Consider the following 27,629-nt stretch of genomic DNA (forward strand, 5'->3'; position numbering starts at 1 on the left):
AAATATGTTTCCTACCCTCAAGGAGCATATCATTTATTAAGGCTCAAATCAAGAGATGAAGAATTAATACAAGACAAAATGTGAAATGAAGGAGTTCAAAAGTCCAATAAAAGGTTTATATGGGTTCAGAGAGAATAAAGGGAGCATATCTGCATGGGGGCAATCAGAGACCTTTTCAGAAAAGATAAACTGTTGGAACGAGGCCTTGAATAATAGGAAGATTTGTAATAGGCAGAGACTACGTTGGGAATGTCCTTAATGAGAAGAATTTCATCACATGGGAGGAGACTAACAGGTTATATTTAAGTAAATGAAGGTGTCTACTTTGGCATATCAGTAAATAGCATGTCCAGGAAAAGCAGGACCTCTCAGAGTGGAAAGACAGTGTGGGCTAAAATGTGAAGGGCCTTGAAGATATCCCAAATTGAGGGAACTCTGAGAGGGAATAAACAGAGTAATGATAATCTAATCATTGCTTTAAGGAGCTTTACATAATGAGAACATTGAAAATCAAATGAAGGAAAAGAATATGATGGTGAAGAATCTAGTGTTTCCATTTGCATTTCTTAACTTGTGGTTTCAGTGGCTTATATTAAAAAAAACTGTGGGAAAATAAAACGTGTTAGAAAATGAAATCAATAAATTAAAATCAAGTAATACAATAGAATGAAGAGAAAATTTCCTAGAGGAAAAAAATGCTCGAGGCTTCTTTCTGCGTTTCCTAGTAGCCAAGGCAATGTGGGAAATTCTCAATGGATTATATACCTCAGTAGAAAAAGGACATAAACTGATGGTGAAAAACACGTTTCCCTTGTCCTCAGTTTTGAGATGAGTCTTCCCTGTTGACCTTTTAAACAAATTCAGTGTCTTCCCAAAATGCAGAGATGTCCCCTAACAAGATTTTGCATGAGACCTTGATGAGAACTGAAGACAGAATGTTAAAGCACCCTTCTATAAAAGCTAATATATGAAGATGATGGTGCAGAGAGATATTTACAGATTGATACTCTACAGTTGTCCAACTTTGTATTGTTCTTTATTGATATCAGAATTAGAGATTGGACACTCTTTTTAATAGTCCTTGAGAAAGTATACTGATGACAAGAAGTATCACCTGGTCACCCTATAGACTCATGACAAATAGTCATTTGTTTTAAGCCACTAAGTTTTGAAGTGGTTTCTTATGCAGCCATAGACACTAAATACATCTTATTTAATTTTTACAACAATCCTATAAAGATAAATATGTACCTTTATTTTACAGATAAGAAAACGAGATCAGAGAGGTTAAGCAACTTATCCAATGTCACAGAGCTCCTATGTAGCAGAGTTGGGTAAATGTGAGCTATGCCACCTGAGTGACTGAGTGTTTTGTAAGCCCATTAATGAAAATAAAGCCTTAATGTGGAGGAGTTAATTTAGAGATTTGTAGTTGCTATTCTTTATAATATTAGGACTTTTTAAAAAAGCAGAGTAAATTGATAAAGATTAAAATAAAACTGTCCAATAAATGTAGTGCGGAAATCTCAAGCAACAGAAGCAGCCTGCCAACCACCTGTTTTACTGCTTTGAGGGCTTTAGTGTTCTTTAGAGAGAAGCAAGCTTGTAAAGAAAGGCCCATAGACTAAAGCCAGATGGGAATATTCCACAGTAGATTAGTTCTTCCAGTCCTCCACTTCCATCTATGAATTCAGGCCATTATTTCTTCTTTCCTTTTCACCTTCCATCCTATCTTCCTTCCATAAATATTTAGAGTGAGCATCAATTAAGAGCTTGTCCCTGTCCTAGGTTCTGCTGCTATAGTGATGATTCAGTAATCCCAAGGAATGCACTGTATCCTAAGGTTAATGGGAAGGGAAGCATGTAATGACAAGCAGAGAGATGAAACACGAGGTAGGATATAGAGAGAACTCTGGGGGAAACTGAGAGAGTCACTCCCTTCAATCTCAGTAGGAAATGGGAAGAGAGGTAGGCAAGGAAGGCTTCCCAAAGGTGCAAATGATTAAGTTTAGTCCTCTACGATGAGAAGGAGATCACCTCTTGAAGGGGAGAGGAGCCAAGATCATGTGCAAAGGTTTGAAATAGAAACTTTACATAGCTCTTTAACAATGAACTCGGCACTCTAATTGGAGTATCCCACTGTGTTGTCATTGGCGCAGGGAGAAGGGAACGTGGTGAACCTGGAGAAGGAAGCAGCACTCAGAACATGGGAGGTCGTTTATGCTATGCTCAGTTGACTTTCTCTTAAGGCCAAAGGAAAGCCATAGAATAAGAAGTTTTAAGTAGAGACGTGACACGATCCTATTTTCCTTTCAGAAAAATGATGCTGAGTACATTGTAGAAAATAGATTTAAGAACTATTAAGTAGGACACAAGTTAGAAGTAACAGCAATTAGGAAGTTACCAATGATGAAACTTGCTAATGTGAAAGGAGGTGCCAGTGCGAAAGAAGAGAGGTGACTGGATTCAAGAAATAAAAAGAAGAGAGGGGATTTGATGGATAAGCAGATATAATTTTCACCCCTAGCTGAAAGTCAATTACAAATCCATATAATAATAAATTAAACAACTTATCCAGTAGGTTCCAATGACAGCAAGGAATTAATATACTTCACCCAGTTTTCCTCAGAATTAGCTCTTAGAATGGCATATAATGGATAATAATGAATATAATAATTCTAGAAATACAAGCAGTTACTATGTGACAGGCACAGTGCTGTCAGCTTTATGTATATTTTCTCACTCAATTTTCCCAACGACCGTATGAGGTAGTCAGTTATTATTTCACTTTATGTATAAGAAATGCAAGGCAGTATCCCCTATATTATTAATTTTGGGTTGATTCAATTAACATATATTATTTATTTTATATCTATCAGTAATTATGTTAGGGTCTATACTGGACAAGGGGGAAAAAAATACACGGTATTGGCACCAGAGATGCTCATGGCTAAGTGGGAAAATCTAACACTGTTGATATGTGGAAAATTCCACTATGGTGTACTCGGTGCCATGACAGCAGTCTGGTCCAAGAACTGTAGAAATATTCTGGAGATGACCATCTTTAACAGAAAGGGAAACTTCAACTCAAACGCACATAGCAGAACAAACTCCCACTGTCTCAAGTAAAAGTCAATATCTGGCTACCGTCTGCAGTTGGGCTGGTTGTGCCATAAATAAAGTCCCCTAGCCACGAGAGAAAGGGGTATAGAATGGATGGTATGGGTTAAGGTGGCATGGGTTCGTGTGGTATTGGAGGTGGGGGAACTTCATGCCAAAATCCACCCCTTGCTCCACTGCTCAAACCGTGCCTCTGATGCAGGCCTAGATCTTCCCAGAGGAAGGCAGCATATGGGCCAATGGCAGCCATGGCCCATGACATTTCTACTGTCCGATAAACAGAACCCCATCATTATTTTACAATTGACTGATCCCTGCTTGCCTATTCTTCAAAAAAGACTAGATAGCGTGAAATACTCTACAGAGTCACTTCCTCTTCAAACTAAATCCCCTCAAATTTGGAAAACCCTTTTGGTCAGAGCCTTTTGGAAACTGTAAGAAACTCAGGTCTCACTCAGTCCAATGTCTTTAACTTGTGATCCATGAGCCATGCCAGGATTCAAAGGTTATAGCTGCAACACAGAGATTTCCCAAGTTTTATTAAGGATTCACTGTTTTTCTTAATCTCACTTCTCTCTGCAGGGCATTCGTGCCAATAAAACTACTACAAATACTATGAAAGTATTTATAATCGTTTTAATTTCCTACTTGAGTAATAACAATTTCTAAGCACTAATAAAATTATCATTTTTGTTTGTTTCTCAACTATGACCTTAAAATACTGTAAACAAAGCATATTATAGTAAAATGATAGTAAACATTTAAATTAACTCAGTGCTTTTTCTTTTCTTATGCATACTCTTTCCTTGAAAGAGAAGCTAAGAAACTAAACCACGAAAAACTGAAACAGTGAGCATGGAGTTTAGAGTCCATGGTTCTATTTGTAGAGCGAAGATGGGCCCAAGACCTATTAACCAGGGATTTAACTTGTAGACTCTCAAATCCAACTGGAAGGAATTCAAGAATCCACTTTTCAGGAGGGCTGCAGTGCCCAGGGATGTCCATGTGTGAAAAACTATAACAGAGAAAATACCTTCTTAAAATAAATAAGACCCTGGGGGCAAAAATGGGGCATCTAGGAGGGAGTGGATACATTCTGTACTAGTTCAGCTTTATTCATTATTGAGGTTATAATGTATATTTTGTAGGCAAATTTTATTACAATAATTAACTCATTAACAACCTCCAGAGAGAAGCCAGACCTCTCTGTAGGCTGGCTTGCTGAATTTTAATGATACCGATAAACAGAAAATCCATGTGCCAGATTTTGGGAACGCTCCAGGACTTTCCAAACAGCTCTGATTTATTTAGTGTATCACATCATAGAGAAGTATGAATTGTGGATTAAAATAGAGTAGAATTTCTCAATACATATACGAGTACAATACAATAGGTTTGGCTAATTTAAACAAGCAATGTTGATGGTAATTAATGCATTTTAGTTCAATAGAAAAATAATCAGACTTGATTAACTCCCCCTCCCACCTCTTCTGAGTTGGAGCAGAAGCTAGTTTATTCTGAAGTCCACACTAGCCAAGCTGGCTGGGGTTTCTGAGGGGGTAGAGTAAGGCAAAGAGTGGGTCAGAAAGGACTTTGGGGGATAGCTCAGCCTCCAAAGTACTGACCTTTTAATTGGTAGCACTGATGTGGTTTACGATATAATTAATGACATCCAATGTGGTACTCTGGCCTCCAATGTCTGGAGTATGAACATCTTTGTTCTCCAAAGATGTCAAGACTGCAGAACGAATGGTGGTGGCATAGCAGTGGAGCTTGAGGTAGTCCAGCATGATACAACTTGCCAGCAGCGTGGCAGTCGGGTTGGCCATATTCTTATTGGCTATATCCCTGCCTGATTGCTTCGCAGCTGTTTCAAACATTGCATATGTGGGGCCATAGCAGGCACAAGGCACAATGCCTGGTCCTCCAACCAACCCTGTGCAGATACTGTTGACAATGTTGCCATAAAGATTGGGCATCACCATGACGTCAAACTGTTGGGGTTGGGATACCAACTGCATGGTGGCGTTATCCACAACCATGTCTTCCAAGGTGATCTGAGGATAGCGGGACGCCACCTCCCGACAGCACTGCAGGAAGAGACCATCTCCCAGTTTCATGATGTTGGCCTTGTGCACAGCCGTCACTTTCCTGCGCCCCATCTCCTGGGCCAGCTGGAAGGCATATTCGGCAATGCGCAAAGATCTGACCTCAGTAATGATCTTCAGGCTCTCTATCACTCCTTTCACACTCTCGTATTCCAGGTTGCTGTATTCACCCTCTGTGTTTTCCCGGATAGCGAGGATGTCTATGTTACCGTGCCGGGTCCTCACCCCTGGCAGACTCTTAAAGTGGATAACATTAGCGTAGAGATCCAGCGTGGTGCGAAACATGCTGTTCAGGGATCTGTGGGATGGTGGCAGGTTGTGGTTCGTTTCAATGTGGCCCTTCATGGCCACACGGTTTCGACGAATGGACATGATGGCACTGTGAAAGTCCTCCTCGCAAGCAGAGGAGCTAGTTTGCACCACCTCAAAGTCCACAGGCACACAGGCGCGTCTGAACACAGTCTGGACTTGCAGCATAAGCTCAGGCCCGATGCCATCCCCGGGAATCATAGACACCGTGTGCCGTCCACCATACTTGGCTGATGGAGGGACACTGCACTTGAGTGAGAAGCTCCTCGGGGAGATCTCATGGCCAGGTAAAATCTCCCAAGAATGGCTGAAAATAGTAGATCGGAACATGGCCTTCACAAAGCAACTGCCAGTTGTCAGCATCTTCCGTGCCATGATCATTAAGGGGAGATTAATTTCTGTAAAAACATAAATTTACTCTTGCTCTTACTTTGAACTGGCTTCTTTGGTAGAATTCTAAATCCATAATTCTTGCCTAGGTCACAATTGTCTCTCCTTCCTGGTGTTCTATTTCGGACATTCTACCGCAGTGTGATAGAGTGAGAGCTAGTCAAGAGGAGAAGTGACGTGTTCTGTAATAGAAAATACATTTTGGAATCGGATAATAGTTTATTAGGCACATCCAATGTGCTAAGCTTTGTATGATACACTTTCTTAAAACAATATTTTACATTTTAGCACGTTTTTAGGTTCACAGCAAAATTGAGTGGCGTGTACAGAGCTTTGCCACATATCGCCTGTCCCGACAACGGCACAGTCTCCTCCAGTTGTCAAAATCCTGCACAGGAGCGGCACGTTGGTTACAAGTGATGAACCTACATTTACACACCATTATCATCAGAAGTTCAAAGTTTAAATGGGGGTTGACTCTTGGTATTGTGCATTCTGAGTTTTGACAAATTCTAATGACATGTATCCATCATTTTAGTATACAGAGTAGTTTCATAGCCCTGAAAACCCTCTTTACTTTGTATTCATCCCTCACTGTCCCCTAACCCCTGGGAATCACTGATCATTTTAGTGTCTCCATAGTTTCACATTTCCCAGAATGTCATCTAATTTGAATCACATACTACTGTAGCCTTTTCAGATAGGCTTCTTTGCCTTGGTAATATGCAGTTAAGTTTCCTCCATGTCTTTTCATGGCTTGATAGCTCTTTTTTTTTTTATCACTGAATAATATTCCATTTTCTGGATGTGCCACAGTTTATCCCTTCACCTACTGAAGGACATCTTGGTTGTTCCCAAGTGTGGGTTGCTACAAACATCTATGTGCAAGGTTTGTGTGGACATTACTTTTCAACTAATTTGGGTAAATAACAAGGAACACAACTGCTGGATCCTATGGTAAAGCATATTTAGTTTTGTTAGAAATTGCTAATCTGTCTATACCATAAAAGTGTCTGTATCATTTTACATTCCCACCAGTAATGAATGAGAATTCCTGTTGTTTCATATCCTTGGCAGTATTCGGCATTGTTAGTGTTCTGGATTTTGGCTATTCTAACCGGCATGCAGTGGTATCTCATTGTTATTTTAATTTGCCTTTCCTTAATGACATATGATGTGGAGTATCTTTTCATATGCTTACTTACCATCTGTATATGTTCTCTGATGCAGTGTCCGTTAAGGTTTCCGACCCATTTTTTAATTTGGTTGTTTGTTTTCTTGTTCTTGAATTTTAAGTGTTCTTTGTATATTTTGGATAACTCCTTTACCAGATGTGCTTTTACAAATAATTTTGCCCAATCTGTGGCTTGCCTTCTCATTCTCTTGAAGAAGTGCAGAAGTCTAGCTTATTAATTATTTGTTTCATGGATCCTGCCTTTGGTTTTGTATCTAAAAAGTCATTGCCATAACCAAAGTCATCTAGATTTTTTTCCAATGCTTTCTTCTAGGATTTTATAATTTTGCATCTTACATATAAAGTCTGTGATCCATTGTGACTTAATTATTGTGGGAGGTCTGTGTCTAGGTCTTTCTTTCTTTCTTTTTTTTTTTTTTTTTTTGCATATGGATATGGATGTCCAGTTATTCCAGCACCATTTGTTGAAAAATCTGTTGTGTTGCTATTGTTCCTTTGCCAGAGATCAGTTTACAATTTGTGTGGGTCTGTTTCTGGGCTCTCTGTTCTCTTACATTTATTTACTCATCTGTTCTTCTGCTAATACCATACTGTCTTGATTAATTTAGCTGTATAAGTACTGCCAATCCTCCAGCTTCGCTCTTCTTCAAATTGTGTTGGCTATTCTTACTCTGGGTTTTTTGCCTCTCCATATAAACTCTGGATTCAGTTCATCGATATACACAGAATAACTTGCTGGGATTCTGATTAAGTTTTTATTGAATCTATAGATCAAGTTGGGAAGAATTAATATCTTGACAATATTAAGTCTTCCTGTCCATGAAGACAGAAGGTCTCTCAATTTATTTACTTCTTCCTGGATGTCATTCATCAGAGTTTTGTAATTTTTTCCTCATATAGATTTTATAAATATTTTGTTTGCTTTATAGCTAAGTATTTCATTATGAGAGGTGCTAATATAAATGACGTTGTGTTTTAATTTCAAATTCTACTTATCCATTGCTGGTATATAGAAAAGCAATGAAGTTTTGTATATTGACCTTGCATACTGAAATCTTTCTGTAATCATTCATTAGTTCCTGGAGTTTTTGGTTTTTTGCTTTTTTTAAATTGATTCTTTCAGATTTTCTACATAGACCATCTTGTTATCTGCAAACAAAAACAGTTTTATTTCTTTCTTCTCAATCTATATACCTTTTAGTTTCCTTCTCTTGTCTTATTGCATTAACTCAAAATTCCAGTATGATATTGAAAAGAAGTGGTAAGAGGTGACATCCTTGACTTAATCTTGATCTTAGTGGAAAAGCTTTGTGTTTCCATCAGGAAGTATAATGTTAGCTGTAGGTTATTTGTAGGTTTTGGTTTTTTTTCAAGTTGATGAAGTTCCCCTCTATTTCTAGTTTACTGAGAGCTTGTAGTATGAATGGGCGTTGGATTCTGTCAAGTGCTTTTCTGCATTTATGGATATAAGCATGCAATTTTCCATTTTTAACCTGTTAAAGTGATAGATTACATGAATTGATTTTCAAATGTTGAACCAGCCTGGCATACCTGGGATAAATCTCACTTGACTGTGATGTATAATTCTTTTTAAACATTATTGAATTCAATTTGACAATATTTCGTTAAGGATTTTTGCATCTATGCTCATGAGAAATTTTAGCTTGTGGTTTTCTTTTCTTATAATTTCTTTGTCTGGTTTTGTTAATAGGGTAATAAATGCTGGTCTCATAAAATGAATTACAAAGTATTCCCTGTGGTTCTATTCTCTGAAATATATTACAGAGAATTGGTATAATTTTTCCTTAAATGTTTTGTAGAGTTCATCAGTGAACCCATCTGTGCCTGATGATTTCTGTTTTGAAAGGCTATTAATTATTGATTTAATTTTTAAAATATATACAGGCATACCACAGAGATACTAAGGCTTCGGTTACAGACTATTGCTATAAAGTAAGTTGTAATCATTTTGCTGGTCTTGTCTTCAATTTGTTAAAAAAAACACATCTCTGAAGCACAATAAAATGAAACACAACAAAACAACGATGCGTGTATAATGCTATTTAGACTGTTTCTTCTTATATGAGTTTTGGCAAATTGTGTTTTTCAAGGAATTGGTCCATTTCACCTAGGTTATCCAATTCAAAATTGTGGGCATAAAATTGTTCATAGTATTCTTTTATTATCCTTTTAATGTCCATAGGATCTATAGTGATGCCCCCTCTTTCATTTCTGATATTAATAATTTGTGTCATTTCTTTTCTTTTTTTTTAGTTAGCCTGACTCAGACTCAAGGCTTATTTAAAAAAAAAAGAAGAAGAAGAAGAAGAAGGAGCTTTTGGTTTTGTTGATTTTCTCTATTGATCTTATCTTTTAAATTTTATTGATTTCTTCCCATATTTTTAACATTATTTTCTTTTGCTAACTTTGGATTTAATTAATTCTTCTTTTTCTATTTTCCTAAGGTGGAAACTTAGATTATTGATTTTAGATCTTTGTTCTTTTCCACTGCTTTCACAGCTTCCCACAATTTTTGGTAAGTTGTATTTTCATTTTGTTCAAAATATTTATTAATATCTCTTGAGATTTCTCCTTTGACCCATGTATTATTTAGAAGCCTGCTGCTTAATTTCCACATTTATTTGGGGACTTTCCAGCTATCTTTCTGTTATTGATTTCTAGCTTAATTCCATTGTGGTCAGAGAGCAGACATTTTATGATTTCAATTATTTTGAATCTGATAAGGGATATTTTATGGCCCAGAATGTGGTCTGCATTGGTAACTGTTCTATATGTGTTTGAGAAGAATGTGTATTCTGCTATGGTTGGGTGAAGTAATCTATAGATGTGAAATATATCCAGTTGATTGATGGTATTGTTGAATCCAAATATGCCCTTAGTGAATAAGTTTCTGCCTGCTAGAGTTTGTTCCTTTTTATTGTTGTTAAATTTCTAAGAAACTGTTAAACACTTTTCCAAAATGGTTGTACCATTTTATATCCCTACCAGCAGTGTAAGAGAATTAGAGCTTCTTCACATCCTCACCAACTTGGCACTGTATTTTTATTTTCAGCCATTTGAATGGGCTGTGGTAGTATCTCACTGTGTTTCAAATTTGCATTTCCCTTTTCACTATGATGTGGAGTGTCTTTCAAAATAGTCTCCCAGCTCAGAGCTACAATATTTCACTATTAATATTAGTTATTAATAAGCATTAATAACTCATATTTCTAGAAATCAACCAGTCAACACTGGAAAGCTGGCAACTTCTATGCTTCCCAAAGCCATCCCAGCTATGCCATTTAATTGAAAATTAAGCATATCATCAGGCACAATCCCATTCTAACTTTCAGGCACCAATACCTCTGATGCAGGTTATTGATTGTTGGGGGAGGTAGGTGACTTATTTATAAAGACTTCCAAAGACTGTTAAAATCCAAGAAGCTGAAGTAGCAGACTTAATAATGGCTACCATTATAGAATACTCACCCCAACTAAGGTGCTGTGCTGGATATTTTACAACATCATAACTCACCAAGTAGGCAATACACTCCCCATTTTAAAGATGAAGAAATTGGCTATCACAGGTCCTACAAATTCATATTATTGTGAATGAACAGAGAATGGCAATAGGTGAGGTGAGCATCTTTAGGGGTGCTAGGGGCCTAGGCCAGGGCTTTTCTAACTTGATCAACCTAGGATTTCATTGACATGTAGATTCTAATTCAGTAGTTCTGTTGAGGGAGGGGTGCAGATTCTGCATGTCTAAGGAACTCCCTAGTAATACAGGTTCCACTGGTCCCGTTACCACACTTTCAATATCAAGGGCTAGTCTTCACCTCCACACAAAGTCCAATCAGGTCAGAGCCAGCACTTGGTGTGCTGGGAGGCCGGCTGGGAGCAAAGAAAGGAAGCAGGTCTGCTCCCTCCTCCTAAAAACTGATAAAAATGACTACCGAGTACGAGCCAGCTGGGTACCCGCTTGTCACTTAATATGTCAAATAAGATAGATAATAGCTGTCTACCACCAGTGCCAGAGGATAGAGCAGATGATAATGCCAGTATAGAACACTGGGAGAAAAATAACCCAGACCTAGCTACACAATTTTGTTTCTACCAATGGCCACCCTTACATAAGCACGTACTCCAGTCCTCTTCCTACCACTGGAAAGGAGATAAATCTTTCAAAAGTATGAATGAAGAAGAAAGAAAGCCCTGAGACTGGGATCATAAACTGGATGCTGTTTAAGACTTTAATAGCCAGATTGACCTACAAACATCCCTGGACAATGAAAAGACCTTAACCTCAACAGAACATACAAAGGTACATGCTATGCAGTTATAAGAATAACAAGAATGTCATAGTTTCACATATTTGAGGAATAAGAATTCAACCAAGTCTATTGTAAGTGTGATGTTGAGACAGTGAAAAAGGTTTACATAAGGGAAAGATATAATCCAACATGCATTTAAAAAATGATCCTTTGAGAGGATAATCTGGAGGATAAACAGGAAGGTGACTAGCCTGGTGGAAAGTAGGCAAATGATAGGCTACCTACCACTGTGCTTCTCAAAACGTGATTCCCAGAACAGCCGCATCAGGACCACTGGGAACTGGTTAAAAATGCAACTTCTTGGAACTCTTCCTAGAATTATCGTATCTGAGAGTCTGGAGTTGGGAGCCAACAAACTGCGTTTTAGAAATTGGCTAATACATTCAGAGATTTAAGAACCTCTGGACTATGCAGCGGTCCCAATGGAAAATGATGAGCAGTTGTGCTAAAATGAAGGCAGTGAGGAAGATGAGAAATATTTTCAGAGATAGTTAAGGATCAACAAGACTGGGCTATTCACCTGGGAGACTTTGCATATTATTCTTATTTTTAACAGATTGGGTGAATGATGGTGCCATTGATAAAAATGTACAACACTGAAGAACAATTTGGGTGGGGGGAATGGGATAGAAAATTAGTTCAGTTTCAAATACAATGTGTTTTAGGGAGCCTATTAGAATAAAAATGCCCAGTGGGTGACTTACTAAATGAGTCTGCACCACCAGAGAAAGGATTGTGGGTGAAGATATAGATTAAGAAGACATCCAAATATGGGAGTTAACCATACAGGAGTACATAAAATAGCCTCGGGCAGAGGTTTTCAACTTTTCTTCTGCTATGACAGATGATGAATGGCATTCATACAAGACATATTCCCAAGAGTATACTGAGATTGTGACAAAAACAAAACACACACAAATATGAACAAAAGTGGTTAGTTAAATAGAGCCAAGAGTTGCCAAACTGTTTGTCTTTATAGGTCTTATTTACAAAAGCAGTTTACTGGCAAATGATTAGCAAAATCATTTATTTAATGACCAAGAAACATCATTTTTTGAGGAAAAAATACTGGGGTGCCAAAAAGATGGATACATATGACTTGTATTCATCTTTTGTTACTGGTATATATTGAGTATTACAATTTTAATACAGTGGTTTTCTTTCTTAAAGTGTCTATACATTTTTTCGGGCACCCTCTGTATATATGGCTAATCTAATATAAAAACTATATAAAGCTATATTTTAAAATTAAATTCACATCTTTGCAGGTAATATATAAAATTAAGCATGAACTAATAAAGATAAAAAAAATAACCCATATTGTATGGTTAAAAAGTATTGCATATCATAGTTATATTTAGTCATGATGGTAACATAAATAGTATTATTACCCAGGTCATTTGGATGACCACATTGCCTTTGCTTTGGAAACTGTAACTAGAGTCTCATTCTCATTTCTAGGCTATAAAGATGCATGCACATGCCTTCTTCCTCTCTCCTTTTTATTAAAAATGTATCTGTGGGTGAAAATCAAAGAAATCAAAGAAATAAACACAAGTATAAATCCACGATTTACAAATTATAATATTTAAAATCACTGTAACTATCGATGACACATCAATAACCATCGTCCATGGATATATTCAGCAAATATAAAATAGGCTATGAATTCTGTGCAATTAACTACCAGCTAACTCTGATTCCACTTTTCCTCAAAGAAGCAAGGACACCCTATTAAAATGCAAATGAGTGACCGTGCCATTCTTATCATGGTAACTTGGAGATGAGTGTAATTATTTTAAAAACTAAATCATTCATAAGTACTTATAGTTTGATGTTTATGAATAAGTAAGTGGCTTTGACCTGTCATGACAGGTCATAACTTAGCAATGTGTCATGACTCTAAAGTCAAGAAGTACTAGGCTAGGAAGATGCTTGTGGAGAAAGCACAGAAAAATGATGATGCAACTGGGGATCATCATCATGGGAACTATTTGAGGAGGAGGATTAGAAAAGCGATCTGTGTGGTAGGAGGAAAATAAAGAGAAAATGTCCTAGAAGCCAAGAGAAGTGAAACACTCAGGACATGAGTGGTTAGCAGTGTCAATATCTTGTTAGAGGTTAAATGAAATTAGAAGTGGTAATGATGGGGTTACTGTTGTTCTCCAAGGGGCTGTGGACATTTGTGATTGAGAGCATGAGCACCAGAGCCAACTGTGTGCTATGTATGACCTCTGCAACCTTTGCAAGATTCATGGTCTCTTTTAGAACTATATTCCAGTGGGAGCAGACAGCAGAAAATGGTAGATAAATGATAGATAGATTAGATAGATAGATAGATAGATAGATAGATAGATAGATAGATAGATAGATAGATAGATAGATAGATTAGATAGACAGATAGATAAACAGATAAGCAAGCAACTCATAAGTGGACCTTTTAATATCAGAAAGAAGAAACAGTATGAAGCAATGTAAAACCTGCTGTTTTCAAGGAGCTTACCCTCTAGGTAGCATTAAACTAAATGTATCTGGGTAGAATGTGAATGGGCAGTGGATGCCAAGTGGTTCCTAAGTGACCCGGCTAGCACGTGCAGAAGGTAGATTTACTGCGTACCTGGGCTATGACAGTCACGGAAGGGCTTCAGTCAAATCTTAAAGAAGGGCAAGCAGAAGGCAAGTACAGAGAGAAGCAGAGGATTTCTGAGATGGAGGCAAAGGCCTATAAGGTACACTAAGCTTCTGTTCAGCTGAAAGAAGGGTTTATTTAAGAAAATTGTGGCAGACAAATAGGGAAAGTAAATTGGGGTCAGAGGGCAGAGAACCAAGAATGGCAAAGTAAGAAAATTTATGATACCCTGAAGGCAATAGAGAAACATTAAAGTTTTGAAATAAAAATACAAGGTTTTGAAATACTATACTACTTTTAAAAAGGAAAATGTGCACTTAAAAAAAAAAGAGATACAATAAATTTTCAATGCCCAAGACGACTTCATACTAAACCTTTGCATTAATAAAAGCAAAAATTTTAAAACATTATCTCTATCCCTCTCTCTCGCCTTCTCTCTCTCTCTAAGAAAACTCCTGAAATCCATTTCATGTTGTCCTACAGAAACAACTATGTACATTGTTTTACCAATACTTTTCCTAAAATGATCAACATACAGAGATTTAATTTATTCCATTTTCTCTATTGCACAACTACTACAATTTCTCCCTTCTTTCCATCACTATTTAATAACCACAGAAGAGCTGACAGATGAAAGTAATCCGGAAATGTCCTCCTTATTTTCCAAAAGAGAATAGACTTTATACAATACCAAATCCAGTGTAGAAGCCCTTGTTTGAGGAAGAGCTACGCTTATTTTGATACTAGGAAGAACTTTCTGGACATAGTTTTCATTTACTAAAGGAATATCATCCCCACCCAGCCCCTGCACAAAGGTTATCAACATGGGGGTGGGGAGTTCACATATTCGTGCATTCTTTTATGGTTTTTGTCTGAAACAGTGGAGTTCATAGTCTAGTCACAAAATCGATGCTTAAGCAACAACATGAGCCTTTGCTAAAAAGAAGATAGGCAAACACTCGAGATGACAGACAACTTAGAAACAGCTTACCTTTTATCCTCCCTTCTAACTAAACTTTACAACCACATGAACAACTCTATTAAATACTTTTCTACATAGAGTGTAATAAATAATAATGAACGGCCACTTTAATTTAAAAGAAAAAAAAAGAAAAAATACATTTTTTTAAAAAAACGGAAAAAAATTATTTTCTATTTACTCCTGGGGCCTTGAGTATGTCACTCTAAATTCTCTCTCCCTATCTGAGAGGACTGGTCTTCCAAGAACTATTCTCAGTGCGATTATATTATTTTTCTTCAACTATTCTATATGTTAGAGGCTTTCCTCTTAACCAGGATATGGGAAGATAATCTCTCAGTGCTAATAATGATTGGATGAATGAGTCAATTAAGCGCTCCGTGACCACTATCTCAGTTTTTGGTTCAACTCACACACACACACACACACATTCCGCAACTGCTAACATCAACTCAGGCAACTATATACTGTGAATTTTCCCCAAAGTTCCCAACTTCAAATTGCCCAAAATCATAGTTCCTGTAACACACACTCCACATTTGTCAAACCAGTATGATCCAATTTCTACCATAAGGTTCTTATAATTACAGAATCTGGACATTAGAAAGGGCTTTCTGAAGCCAGCTATTTTTGCCAACTGGCTTATCCATGGTCCATACAACAAAGTAAATGTAATTATACAAACCAAAAAAAAAAAAAGTTCTCAACGGGATTCCCTCCAGCCTCCCCAACCCCTCCCTACAAATGCTCTCTCTTCATTCAGGATGGAAAACAGCCTCTGCTGGGCACCACATGCAAGGCTGTGTTAAGTAACACTTTATCTTAATTCTAAAAATGCAACTATGAGATAGCTGTCATTCTCATCAATGTGTAAGCAAGGAAACTAATATACCAAGAGGATTAACAACTCCTCCTAAGTCAGCAGAAGTTTCACACTGGGATCTCTTCCTCCTAAGCTGGTGCTTTTTCTCCTGCATTGTGCTGCGTTTCTTCTGTGCTTTTATATGTCTGCATGTGTTCCCCTCCCTTCCCTCTCCTATCCCTGAGAACAAAAGAAAGAGTCTCACACAAAAACCAAACCCCCATGGTAGGCTACCAGGCATTTCACAGATAAACTGTAATTATACAAAACTGAAAATATCCATAAACAAATTTCCAAATAAAGATGGTTGGTTAAATGCAGGCACTTGAAACCCCATTAAATTATCGGGGGTGGGGGGTTGTAACTTTATTTGACAAACAGTACTTAGTTCTCATCCACATTAACTGTAGATTTTTTTTTTTTTTAGTTAAAGTTTAGGGGGGTGACAATTGTTAGTAAAGTTACATAGGTTTCAGGTATACAATTCTGTAATACATCCTCTGTATATCACATTCTGTGTTCACCACCCAGAGTCAGTTCTTCTTCTATCACCATACATTTGATCCCTTTTACCCTCATCTACCACCTCCATCCAAGTGTCCTTCTACAGATGAATGGATAGAGAAATTGGGGTATATATACACAATGGAATGCTATTCTGCCATAAGACGAAATAGTACCATTTGCGACAACATGGATGGATCTTGAGAATATTATGCTAAGCAAAATAAGTCAGACAGAAAAAGTAGGCACTGTATGATTTCACTGATATGTGGTATATAAAACTGAAAACAACAAAGAAACAAAACAAACAAACGAAGAAACAAAAACTCATAGACAACAGACAATAGTTTAGTGGTTACCAGAGGGTAAGGGGGGAGGGGTGATAAGTGTAGATTTTTGAAAGTGGCAACAGGTACCGGTACATAGGTAACCAATGCATAGAGTTTATTTGGAAAATCTTCATCCTCATAGCATTTTCTGGACAACTCCACCTAAATACGGTGTGGCACATTCCTTACTCCTTTGGCCCAAACAGTTTTGTTGAGTCTGGTGTCCATGCGCACATCTGGGGTTCCCATCTTCTTCATGGCAAATTTCTGGATCTCTGAGTGCCTGAGGGGCTCACTTCTTGAAACCCATTCCATGCATGCGTATGTGAATGTTGACAGTGTATTCTCTGGTTACCATTGCCTTGCTGATGGCAGAATGGCCATTCTTCTTCTCACCACTCTTCTTTGAAGGAGCCATTCTGCCAGGCCCAAGTTGGAAAGGGAGAGCACGATGTATTGTGTGAAATCCCATTAAATCATATTTAAGTTTTGTTTGTTTGTTTAAAAACAAAAAACAAAACAAAAAACAAAAAACCCTGTATCACTACCAGGACGATGAACATGACAGAGGAGACAACAAAACTGGAAACTGGAAAGCAAACGAAGGAGTGATGACTGAATCTTCAGATATGAAAAAGCTTAATCCCAAACAGTCAGAGGGAAATGTTTAAGAGACAATTTGTTTTGCACCACAGAACCCAAAAGGCCCAGGAATGAGCAGCACCAGATACCTCTGAGAGTCGTAGGTAAAGGTGGGTCGCAGGTAAAAGCCGCAGGTAAAAGAAGGTCTCTGTAAGATAGACACCCAGATCCTCTGCCCACTTACATGACTGCCCTTCTACCAAGCTAAAGGGAGGTGGAACATTCATGGTGTACGCTGGGAAATGCCATGCACAATTGAGTGCTTATTCAGTATTGAATTCAGGGGAAATAAGTTATACAGCAAACGGAATGCTGAAAAAATGAGTTTAGATTCCCTGGGAAGAGGTTTGAACAGTATTTTCTTAAGAAAACCAACGAAATAAAAATGTTTAAAGCATATTGACAAACAAGAGAATGGCCCAGATCACCCTATAATGGATTCCACTGTCAACCATCACATCCCCATTTGTACAGAACTTTTGATTAGTATTTTTATTGTCCACCTCTTAAGTGTGAGTGAAGAGCCAGGGTCAAACATTTGAGGGAAGATTCTAACATAAAAGACAGAAGCCAACACAAATTAATAGAAACAATGAGGAGGATACAGGAACTCCATTAAGAGAAGACATTTCAGATAAACTATCACTAATATCCTAAGAGAAAAAGGACAACCTCGTTAATGAAATAAAAACAATATGCCATGAAAAGAGAATACATACATAAAAAAATACATATGTAAAACGAGAAAAAGTGGTCTTAAAGTATAAAAGAGCAACAATAAAAAGGTCAACAAAAGAGTTGGGAGATAAAGTAGAAGAAATCCCCAAATAGTAGGTGAAAATGATAAATACATGGAAATAGGAAAGAAAATAGAAAACTGGAGAACCAGGAATTCCAACATCAGAATAACAGGGGTGCCAGAAAGAGAAAAAGGAGACAAAAGAAGTGAGGATGAGAAAGTATGGGACATAATTCAAGAACATTTACAAACTTAAAAAATTATGAATATCTAAATTCAAAAGGTTCACTGAATGCCCAGCAGAATGAAGGAAAACTATACCCATGTCACCACGAAATTTAAAACCATGGATTTAAAAACAAAGGATAAAATGTCAGAAAGATTTTGGACTTCTCAAATTCCATATCGGAACTTAGATGAGAATGAAACTATGCCTCTAAAATTCTACGAAAAATGATTTACAACCGAAAAACACAATGCCTTTTTAAATTATTAATCAAAGATGAAGATAAAATTATTTACTGGGCATGTACCTTTTGTTTACTATGTGTGAGATAGTTTTCTAAGCAATTTTTAAATAACTCATTCAATAAAAGATACTTTTCAGAGAAGCAAGTTTTCAGAAACTTTTTTCCCACATCCTCTTTGTCATGTAATTAATGGATAATGGGCTCCATCAAACCAGAGCAGTAAACCAAGAAAGAGCATGCAAGATATACAGGAACAGGGTCTGTTACCCTAGGGAGAGGCAAAATAATCCCTAAAATCATGGTGAACAGATAGTCCCAGGTCATGGGCTATGCAGTGAGCCTGGAAATCTACCAACTTTTGGGAGAGATTTGTTCAAAAACATGAAACGGTTAATGTCTTTGAGGGTATTTATACAACTGGTGAAAGTTTAGGGATAAGTTATGGTCAATCCATAGTAAAGTGAGCAATAAAATGATAAACTAGATTATTATTGGCAGGAAACAAAGAGTTGTTCAAGAAAGGAAATCAAATACATTCAATAATTCATTTATCAACTATACACAGCATCATGATAACATAAATACAGAATACTGATTTAACAAAAAGATGTGTGGATAACTGTGTGAAAGATAGCCAAATCCCCGGGTTATGTGGTGAGAAGCCAGCAAAAAAAGGCCAAAATTGGGAATATGGAAAAGGTAGCAAAAAAACATGCCATTTAGAGATATGAACAAAAACACCCAACAAATCTGTTAAAAGCATGAAAACGGTTGCCTCTAGGAATGGGAAATGGGGAAAGTTTTCCATGAGATTAATCTTATATAAAAAAAAAAACCTTCTAGAATTATTTACCTCTTTAAACTACATGTATGTATAGATTTTATAGAAATACAAATTAATTTTTTTAACGTTCAAAATTGATTTTTCCTTTATGCAGCAAAGTATAAGGGTTAAAAGTCAGCAGATTGCTTGGGTTCTAATCCTGGCTCTTTCATGTATAACTATTTGACCATGGGAAAATTGCTTAAAACTCTGTCTCTGCCAGAGTTTATTCTTGCGTAATAATACGAGGGTAATAATACATTCCTTAGAGTGTTCTGTGAGGATTGCATACGTGCAATTTGAACAGTGCCTACCTATCTCAATGCATGCTTCTGATGACCATTGGTGCAAATGCAATTTGAGGATATTCTGTATCAGTCTAAAAATAATATAAGAAAACTAAAATAGTATGTCATTTCATTTAATTTCCATTCCAAATTACATATATTGGCCAAAAATTATAATTTGAAAAAATTCTAAGAGCCAACGAATATTCTAAATAGTAACAATGTATTAAACAAATCTTTGATAACAATACCATTGCTTACTCTGATCACATGAATGTCTATTCAATAAGGTGTAGAAGACTTTTTAATATTATATCCACTGAATAATATTTCCAGCCCTTAATAGTCTAACCCTCCTCCACTTGACAATTTGAGAAATTGATGGAAAGTATTAACATGTGTTCTAGGGGAAAATGAATTAACTTTCATTTATAATTCCCCCCTTACCAAAAAGAAATTATTTTAAAATCTGTTTTCATATTTTGTAAGCACTTCCCACTTTTTTAAAATTTTAGGGACAATAGGAATATGAGTCAAAATTCATCCATCTAGAACACGCTGAGTCAAGAGAGAGGATTCTGGGTAACCCTCAGGACGGAACATCATTGGCCCTCAGTAGATGAGGACTCTGCTGCATGTTGATTAATCATGTTCTTACCGGCTAGAAGACACACAATCCTCCAGCAACTTAAAACGCTTCTCTTCACTGAGTTACAAGTCGGAATGGAATGTCAAAGGATGAGCATGTACACACCTAAGTGGTCAAAGGGAGATGAATGTTCAATATGTTTTTTGTCCCAAACTGCCAGAGACTGTGTTAAACATGAAATATATTAGGAAGCCCTACGCTTCTAATGAGCCATGTTTGAATATCCATGATGCCAGCACATCCTGCTGGTTTTTCCTCTGACTATGCAAAGGGACACCTAATGAAGACATCCCCATGACACTAATGCAGCCTCATGGACAGTCATCTTTCTGTTTCCTGAGGCAGCCTGCAATACTGCTTGTCAAATCTAATTACCAACAGAAGAACAGAAACCGACCACTTGCCTAGTACCTTGTTAACATGTCCCCAATGAGCCAACATGAAATGAATGCAATGACAGTGTAGTTCACGGGAAAAAACCTGGGATGCCTTGTCTATGGTTACCTGTGGAGGTCTGAGTGTCAGAAAGAATATTCTGTGATAAAACTAAGTAACTATTTTCATATAAATATATAATGTGCTGGGTTTGCGGAAATTAAATGCAGTCACAGGTGACAGTGCTCGTGTTTTCTGCATACCTGTGGTCTACGTGGGTACTGCTTGAGAAAAATATTTTGAAAGGTTCCATGTCAGTTCTGAATCTACATATAAAATGTATGGATATAAGTAAAGTATTAGCTTGTGCATCTGAAAACTAAGAACATTTTACTTTTGTTCATCTCATCTGGAAAAATGCTAGTTACTCATCTGTAACACTAACGCTACCATGACAGATAGTACAGTGTGTCAAGACAAAAGTTCAGCTCACACTGAAGAAATATTTGTACTCTCAATGTTCATGAGTAGCAAGAGGGGTGGGTAAGGAAGGAGAGAGGGAGGAGGAAGTGGGGAGGGGGCAATGGGAGAAATATCGTAGGCTGCTGGTGTTTCTGCCACCATTCCCCTTCACTTCCATAGTGTTTGCCACAAAATGAGAGTTTATGAGATGGAAGATGAGAATTTGTGATTGCCTAAATCAGTCTCCATTACTCCTTCACGCCTCTAATAGCATTGGTATTTTACTGAATGGGGTTTTGACATTTAAAGACACAGTAATTTATTTTTGGTTGCCTACAATGTGGCTCCAAAGTCATCAATACACTCATCTGGTGCTTGATTACAGAAACCTGAATCTGTTCTGACTCTGCAGGGAAAACTGGTTGTGTTGGACTCACTGAGTTTAACAGCTGTTCTCCTTGCCATCTTGTCCACCTCAATAAATAGCTCCATTTTCTTTTTCCTTTTTTCTTTTGGCTCATACCAAAGCCTTGGAATCACCACTCTTGACACCCTATTGTCTCTTACACTCACACCCAATGCATCAACAAAGGCCTTTGGGGTCTAAATTCAAATTATTGCCCAGATCCAACCACTGTCAAGTTCTCCAGTGCTACAACTGTCGACCATCACCATCTCTCACGTGAATCACTGCACTAGGCTCCTACCTGCTCTCCCTGCTTCCATTTTTGCCTTCTTTTTGTCTAAAATCTGCACAGCAGCCAGAGTAATCCTTTTGAAAAGACAAATCTAATCACGTTACTACCCTTCTCAGAAAACCCCTAATGACTTCCTGTATACATAAAATAAAATCCAGGGCACATACCTAACCAAGACCTGCAAGTCCCTGGTGATGTGTGCCTACATCCTCTGAATGTATCTGCTACCGTTGTTCTTAATCATTTGCTCCAGCCACACAGGGCTACTTGCAGCACCTCCAGCATCTCCAGCCACAGGGATTTCACACTAGCTGCTCCCTCTGCCTGGAGCAGTCTTCTCAGATACCTACAGGGCTACCCTCCTCACTAGCTCAAGTCTCTCTCAGACATCACCCGATCAGAAAGGCTGTTTATATCAAAGAACAGTCTCCTTATATACTTTACTCTGTAGTTTCTTATTTTTCTTCTTGGCACATATCACTAATTGAAAACATATTTATATACTTATTTATAGTATCTCATTCCCCAGCTGTAGGGACTTAATCTGTTTGGTTCCCTGCTATACTCACTGTATCTAGAACAAATTTTGGCACTCAATAAATATCTGTGGACTAAACGAATGGAGAAACTATGCTGAGCTTGTACATTATAGGAGATTTAAAGGATCTGCAGTAATCTTAATTGTATATAAATTGTATCTCAGAATTTATTGCCCACATGTGATTCTACTCGAAGCGTATGATCAGGACAACTCTGTTAAATACAACTTAAATAAAAATCTGCTAATCAGAGTGGATTGTTTTACTGATATAGGCTAGGTTCCCAAGAGCTAGGCAAGCTAAATCCTGGAAGAGAAATCATTTCTGAGAAAACAAAAAAATAATGGTCTAGAGAAACTCCTCCCTGGTATTTTGCATCTTCTTTTCTCTGTAAAACACCAGTGTGACCACGTGACTCTTCTGTTCCACGGGGACTGAAGGCCAAACTCCTTAGTAAAGCATTCAGTGTTCCTGGATACTGGCCCAGACTACCCACTGGACCCTAGAAATTCTCTTCACCTGTTTTTCACAAACCCAGTGACCCAGAATCATCACATTATACTCCGTTCCCCAAAAAGACCATGAACAATTGTACCTCCATGACTTCGCTCATGTTACTGCTCTGCCCGAAATGTCTACGCTACCCCTCATACCACTTGGCAAACTCCTCCTACTTGTCCCTTGAAATTCAGATAAAATGTGACTACTTCTGTAAAGTCTTTCCTGACCCCTATTATAGTAAGTCACTTTGACTATCCTTTATAGTGATACCACCTTTAAAGTACATACAATTGCAAAATCATCAAAAGTTTACACACCATACATTCAACATCCTCAAAGGGATATCATCTTATTCATCTCGAATCTCCAAATTCTAGTGCAGTATTTGGTATGTCCTAGATGCTCCATAAATGTTTAAGGGTGTTCAATTGATCATTTTTCCTCTGCTTCAATAGGCACAATATAAGAGGTTCTTTGTGCAAGACCAGATTTACTTTAGGTTTGAATTTCTCTTACCTCAGGGATATTCTTTTCTTACTCCCCTTACTACTGGCTTATATTTGATCCCATGATCCTATACTCCTCTGAGTTGTCTACTTCCTAAGCTTGGATCAAATCCCTGCTTCTCTGAATGCTCTTATTGGTAATAATTATGGCTACCATTTTCTGAGCCTCTAGCTCTGCCCATGCCTCATAAACTTTCTCATTTAATATCTACACAGCCCCTGAAGTGATAAAATGGATTTACAAAATGGAGTGTGAGTGTGCTGGTTAATATTGTATGTCAACTTGACTAGACCATGGAGTGCCCAGACATTTGGTCCAACTTTCTTCTTGTGTTTCTGTGAGGGTGTGACTTGGTTGAGATTAACATTTACATTATGAGACTGAGTCAAGCAGATTGCTGTCCATAAAGTGGGTCGACCCCCCCTCACTACCACCCTCCCCCCACCGTGTAAGAGAAATTTCTCCTTCCCGACAACCTTTACACTGGAACATTGGCTCTTCCTGACTGATGGCCTTCAAACTGGAACATCAGTTCTCAGTTCTACAGCAGCTTCCAGCCGTTAGAATAAAACTGGGACATTGGCTCTGCAGATTCTGTACGTAGCCAGCCTCCATAAATACGTGAGCCAATTCCTTATAATAATTCTCTTTCTAACTATTTGTGTGTATGTGTGTGTGTGTTGGTGTGTGTGTGTGTGTAGACGTATGTGTATATACGAGGTCTGACAATTAAGTTTGGGAACTCGTTGCAAAAATGTTGCTAAACTTTTTTGATATCAGAGGGATTATTCATTATGAATTTGTACCAACTGGACAGTTAACCAAGTTCACTATTTGGAAGTGCTGAAAAGGCTGGGTGAAAAAGTTAGACGACCTGAACTTTTCGTCCACAATTCATGGTTCTTGCATCACAACAATGCACCAGCTCACACGGCACTGTCTGAGAGGGAGTTTGTAGTAAACAAATAAATAACTTTGTTGAAATACAGCTGATCTGCCACCCCTCCATCCAACATATCTTTCTTTACCCTAAGATAAAGGAAATATTGAAAGGAAGGCATTTTGATGACATTCAGGACATCAAGGGTAATAGGACTACAGCTCTGATGGCCATTCCAGAAAAAGAGTTCCAAAATTGCCTTGAAGTGTAAACTAGGCTCTGGCATCAGTGCACAGCTTCCCAAGGGAAGTACTTTGAAGGTGACTGCAGTAATATTCATCAATGAGGTACGTAGCACTTTGTCTAGGATTAGTTCTCGAACTTAATTGTCAGATTTCACATATATATGCATTTATGTCTGTAAGTATACATTGTGTTTCTCTGGAGGACTCCAAGACAATGCATAAGTACCTTTACCAAGACCACATCACTCATAAGATACAGAAAAAGAAATTCAACAACGGTCTGTTTCTAAACTCCATACTTTAACAATCACCATCCATGGGATGTAATAAAAGAACACCTTTCATTTTTGCCGTGACTAAAGAAAGATTTTCCCTTGCCCTTGGATGAAATCTTGGTCTTGGTCAAGTTCGATAACTTTTCTTTTTTTTTCTCACTTTTGGTAACAGAAAATTCTATGAGCAATTATCCAGCTCCAGATATTAATCCAAATGCCAAATTTGCTTCAACTTGTAATCACTGCTGGGGTCTGCTGTGGCTGGGCACTCACAGTGGGAAGGAGGAACATGGTCCTTTCTGTTTCCCCATCTATGTGTCTCCCTCTTCCCCAGGTGGCTGTTTTTTCTCCTTCTAGGATCATGTTGGGGAGAAGATACTAGGAGAAAAAGACACATCTTAGAATGTAGATGTAATTGTCACTTAGGGTAGGTATCTCTGGTGGCAGAAGTATAATTATGGACTTCCTCATGGGTATTTCCCCTCCTACCACTACACTGACATGGGCAATGACTCTCTTTAAGGAGGCCATTGTGCCCTCAATCCTATTTCACTTTCAATCCAATCACGCTGTTTCATTGCCTCTTCGTCGCAACATTCTTAGCAAAACTTAAATGACTCCAGTAAGCACATTGGTCATGGGGAAACACTCATGCCTCCTCCGACAGCTTTTCAGACAATGCTATTACTCCCCATCACAGCAGAAGCACACTATTACTTCGGCTCCAAAATAATTCACCGGTTCATCTTTTCAACAGTCTAGGTTTCTTCGGGTGGGATTTGGATTCCAGTTCATTGTGTTACCAAACTTTAGAAGACACATATCAGGCTGTCCAAGTGATCTCAATAAAGGGCTCCCAGGCTTGATGAGAGGGAAGGCACAGACACATTTGGGGACTCGTAGGACAGATTTCTCTAAAAAATATTCCCCTCAAAATATCTTAACTACACTCGTTTGAACTTTCCTATCCTTGAAGTGGGTGTGAAGTTCAACAGTCATGTAATTGGCTCAAAATATGTACTGAGAAGTGTCCACTTAGTGGGCTGGCATCTCACTTTGAAATCGTACATTAATTGTATCATGAGGCCATATTGGAACATGAATGTGCCTATTTTAACATCTGGTATTGGACACTGTGGGACCCTCCCCCTATCCCCTTGGGACTTACCGTTTCTTCACAGACCTGCCTGAATTCCCATGGCCAGCATCTGCATCTCTGAACCTGAGGGGAAGCTGACAGAAGGCAAGTGCTAGGAAATTAATTTTCCTTGGCAGCAGTCATCTACCAATTTCTCCCCGCCTTGATGAGATAACCCTGCAGGGCACGGTTTTCCAAACTTTCCCATCAGGATTGAGTCTCTGTTGCCTACACCGGTAACTCGCTTCTCTTAAGTGACACATCCAACACTGGCCATCTTCCCTTTCCTGTCTGACTTCCCCATTCCCCTTCCTGTGCTTGTCTCCAAAATGAAATGTATAAACTCAAAATCTATTCTCGTAGTCTGCTCTAGGGGAACCCAAATTCAGATACTCTAACTCTTACTCATCCCGCTACTTGTGGTTATCTGGACACACCATGTCCACCCACAGCCGAGAGTAAGAGCCTTTAGGAAAGGGAGTCACCGTTGAGAGCACCAGGCTCCACAGTCTAACAAAGTGAACACTTGTAGGTCACTGGCTGTTTGATAGCATGACTACACTGTACTCCAGGAAGTCAGGCTGAGACCTGCTACATATTTCAGGCTGACCAAGCAGTCCAAGCATGGTGATGGCTTTAAGGTATTTGTGACCTTCTGAGGCCAAAGTGAAGAGTTACATTGCCTTCGAAAGAAAAAAAAATGCCAATGGTGGTAGATCCACCAGCAGATCTGTCTTCCAGATCTTGTCACCACCGAAAGCAACCCAGTGGGGTGTGTTTACTACCCAGCTTCAGAATCACATCAGCACCTCTTCACTTCTGACTGTTAACTGCATAGTACAAAAGTAAACCCACTTCATGTAACATTTACGTGTTCAAGTCAAGCCCCACCAATCTGTATATTTGTCTCTGGTGTTCAGCAAGAGCTAATATATAATTATATAGAGATTATTCAGTAGAGGTAAAAATTATGTATCATATGGATATGAAATGGAGGGACCATGGAAAAATAAATGCCATGAACATGAATGGGTAGTATTGGACATCCATTCACTGAGGGCTCTTTAAGGGAATCACAGCCTGGTAGGGGAGACAGCTACATAAAGAGAAGATGTAGTCAATATACTAAGTGTTGGCATGGAGGCAAGAATTGCTGGCAATGGGAACAGAGAGGAAGAAGTTATGTCTGAATACTAAGGGGACTGAGAAAACCTTCAGTGAGAAGGTAAAGCCTGAGTGGATTCTTTAAAGATGAGGGAAATTTTCAGTTAAAACCTAGAGAAAATCTCAAGCAGAAATTCCAGCAAGTACAAAAGCATGAAAGTAAAGAGAGCACAGGTGATTCCCATGTGAAGTGGAGGTGAGAAGGGTCATTGATGAATCTGGACAAGCAGGAACAAGCAAATAAGACCTTTCTAGAAGGAACTGGATTATGTTTTACATTTTATTTTGTTAGCACTTTTGTGAACAAATATAAAAATAGAAAGAATAATGTGCAATCAGAAAACACAATAATCAGATTCTTTCAGGGAAGAGGAAGGGAGAGGAGACACACATTGTTTGCTATACAAATGTATGAGAAGCAACTTCTTTGACAACATGTCCGCATTTCCAGTTTCCCAGATGTACTGCAGTTGTTT

General features: G+C 38.1%; 2 protein-coding genes across 3 annotated transcripts in view; both read right to left on the reverse strand.

The window, feature by feature from the left end:
• Positions 1-27,629, reverse strand: part of NELL1 (neural EGFL like 1) — a 772,999-nt gene that overhangs the window by 252,496 nt on the left and 492,874 nt on the right. The gene's annotated exons all lie outside the window — the stretch shown is intronic.
• On the reverse strand, positions 4,749-5,834 carry LOC308504142 (isocitrate dehydrogenase [NAD] subunit gamma, mitochondrial-like; the record flags this gene model as incomplete). The annotated part of the gene is made up of 1 exon (XM_081064281.1): positions 4,749-5,834. Exon 1 carries the CDS (start codon positions 5,736-5,738, stop codon positions 4,749-4,751), a length of 990 nt encoding a protein of 329 aa, XP_080920407.1. The 5' UTR covers positions 5,739-5,834.

Source organism: Rhinolophus hipposideros, assembly GCF_964194185.1.
Source record: "Rhinolophus hipposideros genome assembly, chromosome: 10".
Lineage (NCBI taxonomy): Eukaryota > Metazoa > Chordata > Mammalia > Chiroptera > Rhinolophidae > Rhinolophus > Rhinolophus hipposideros.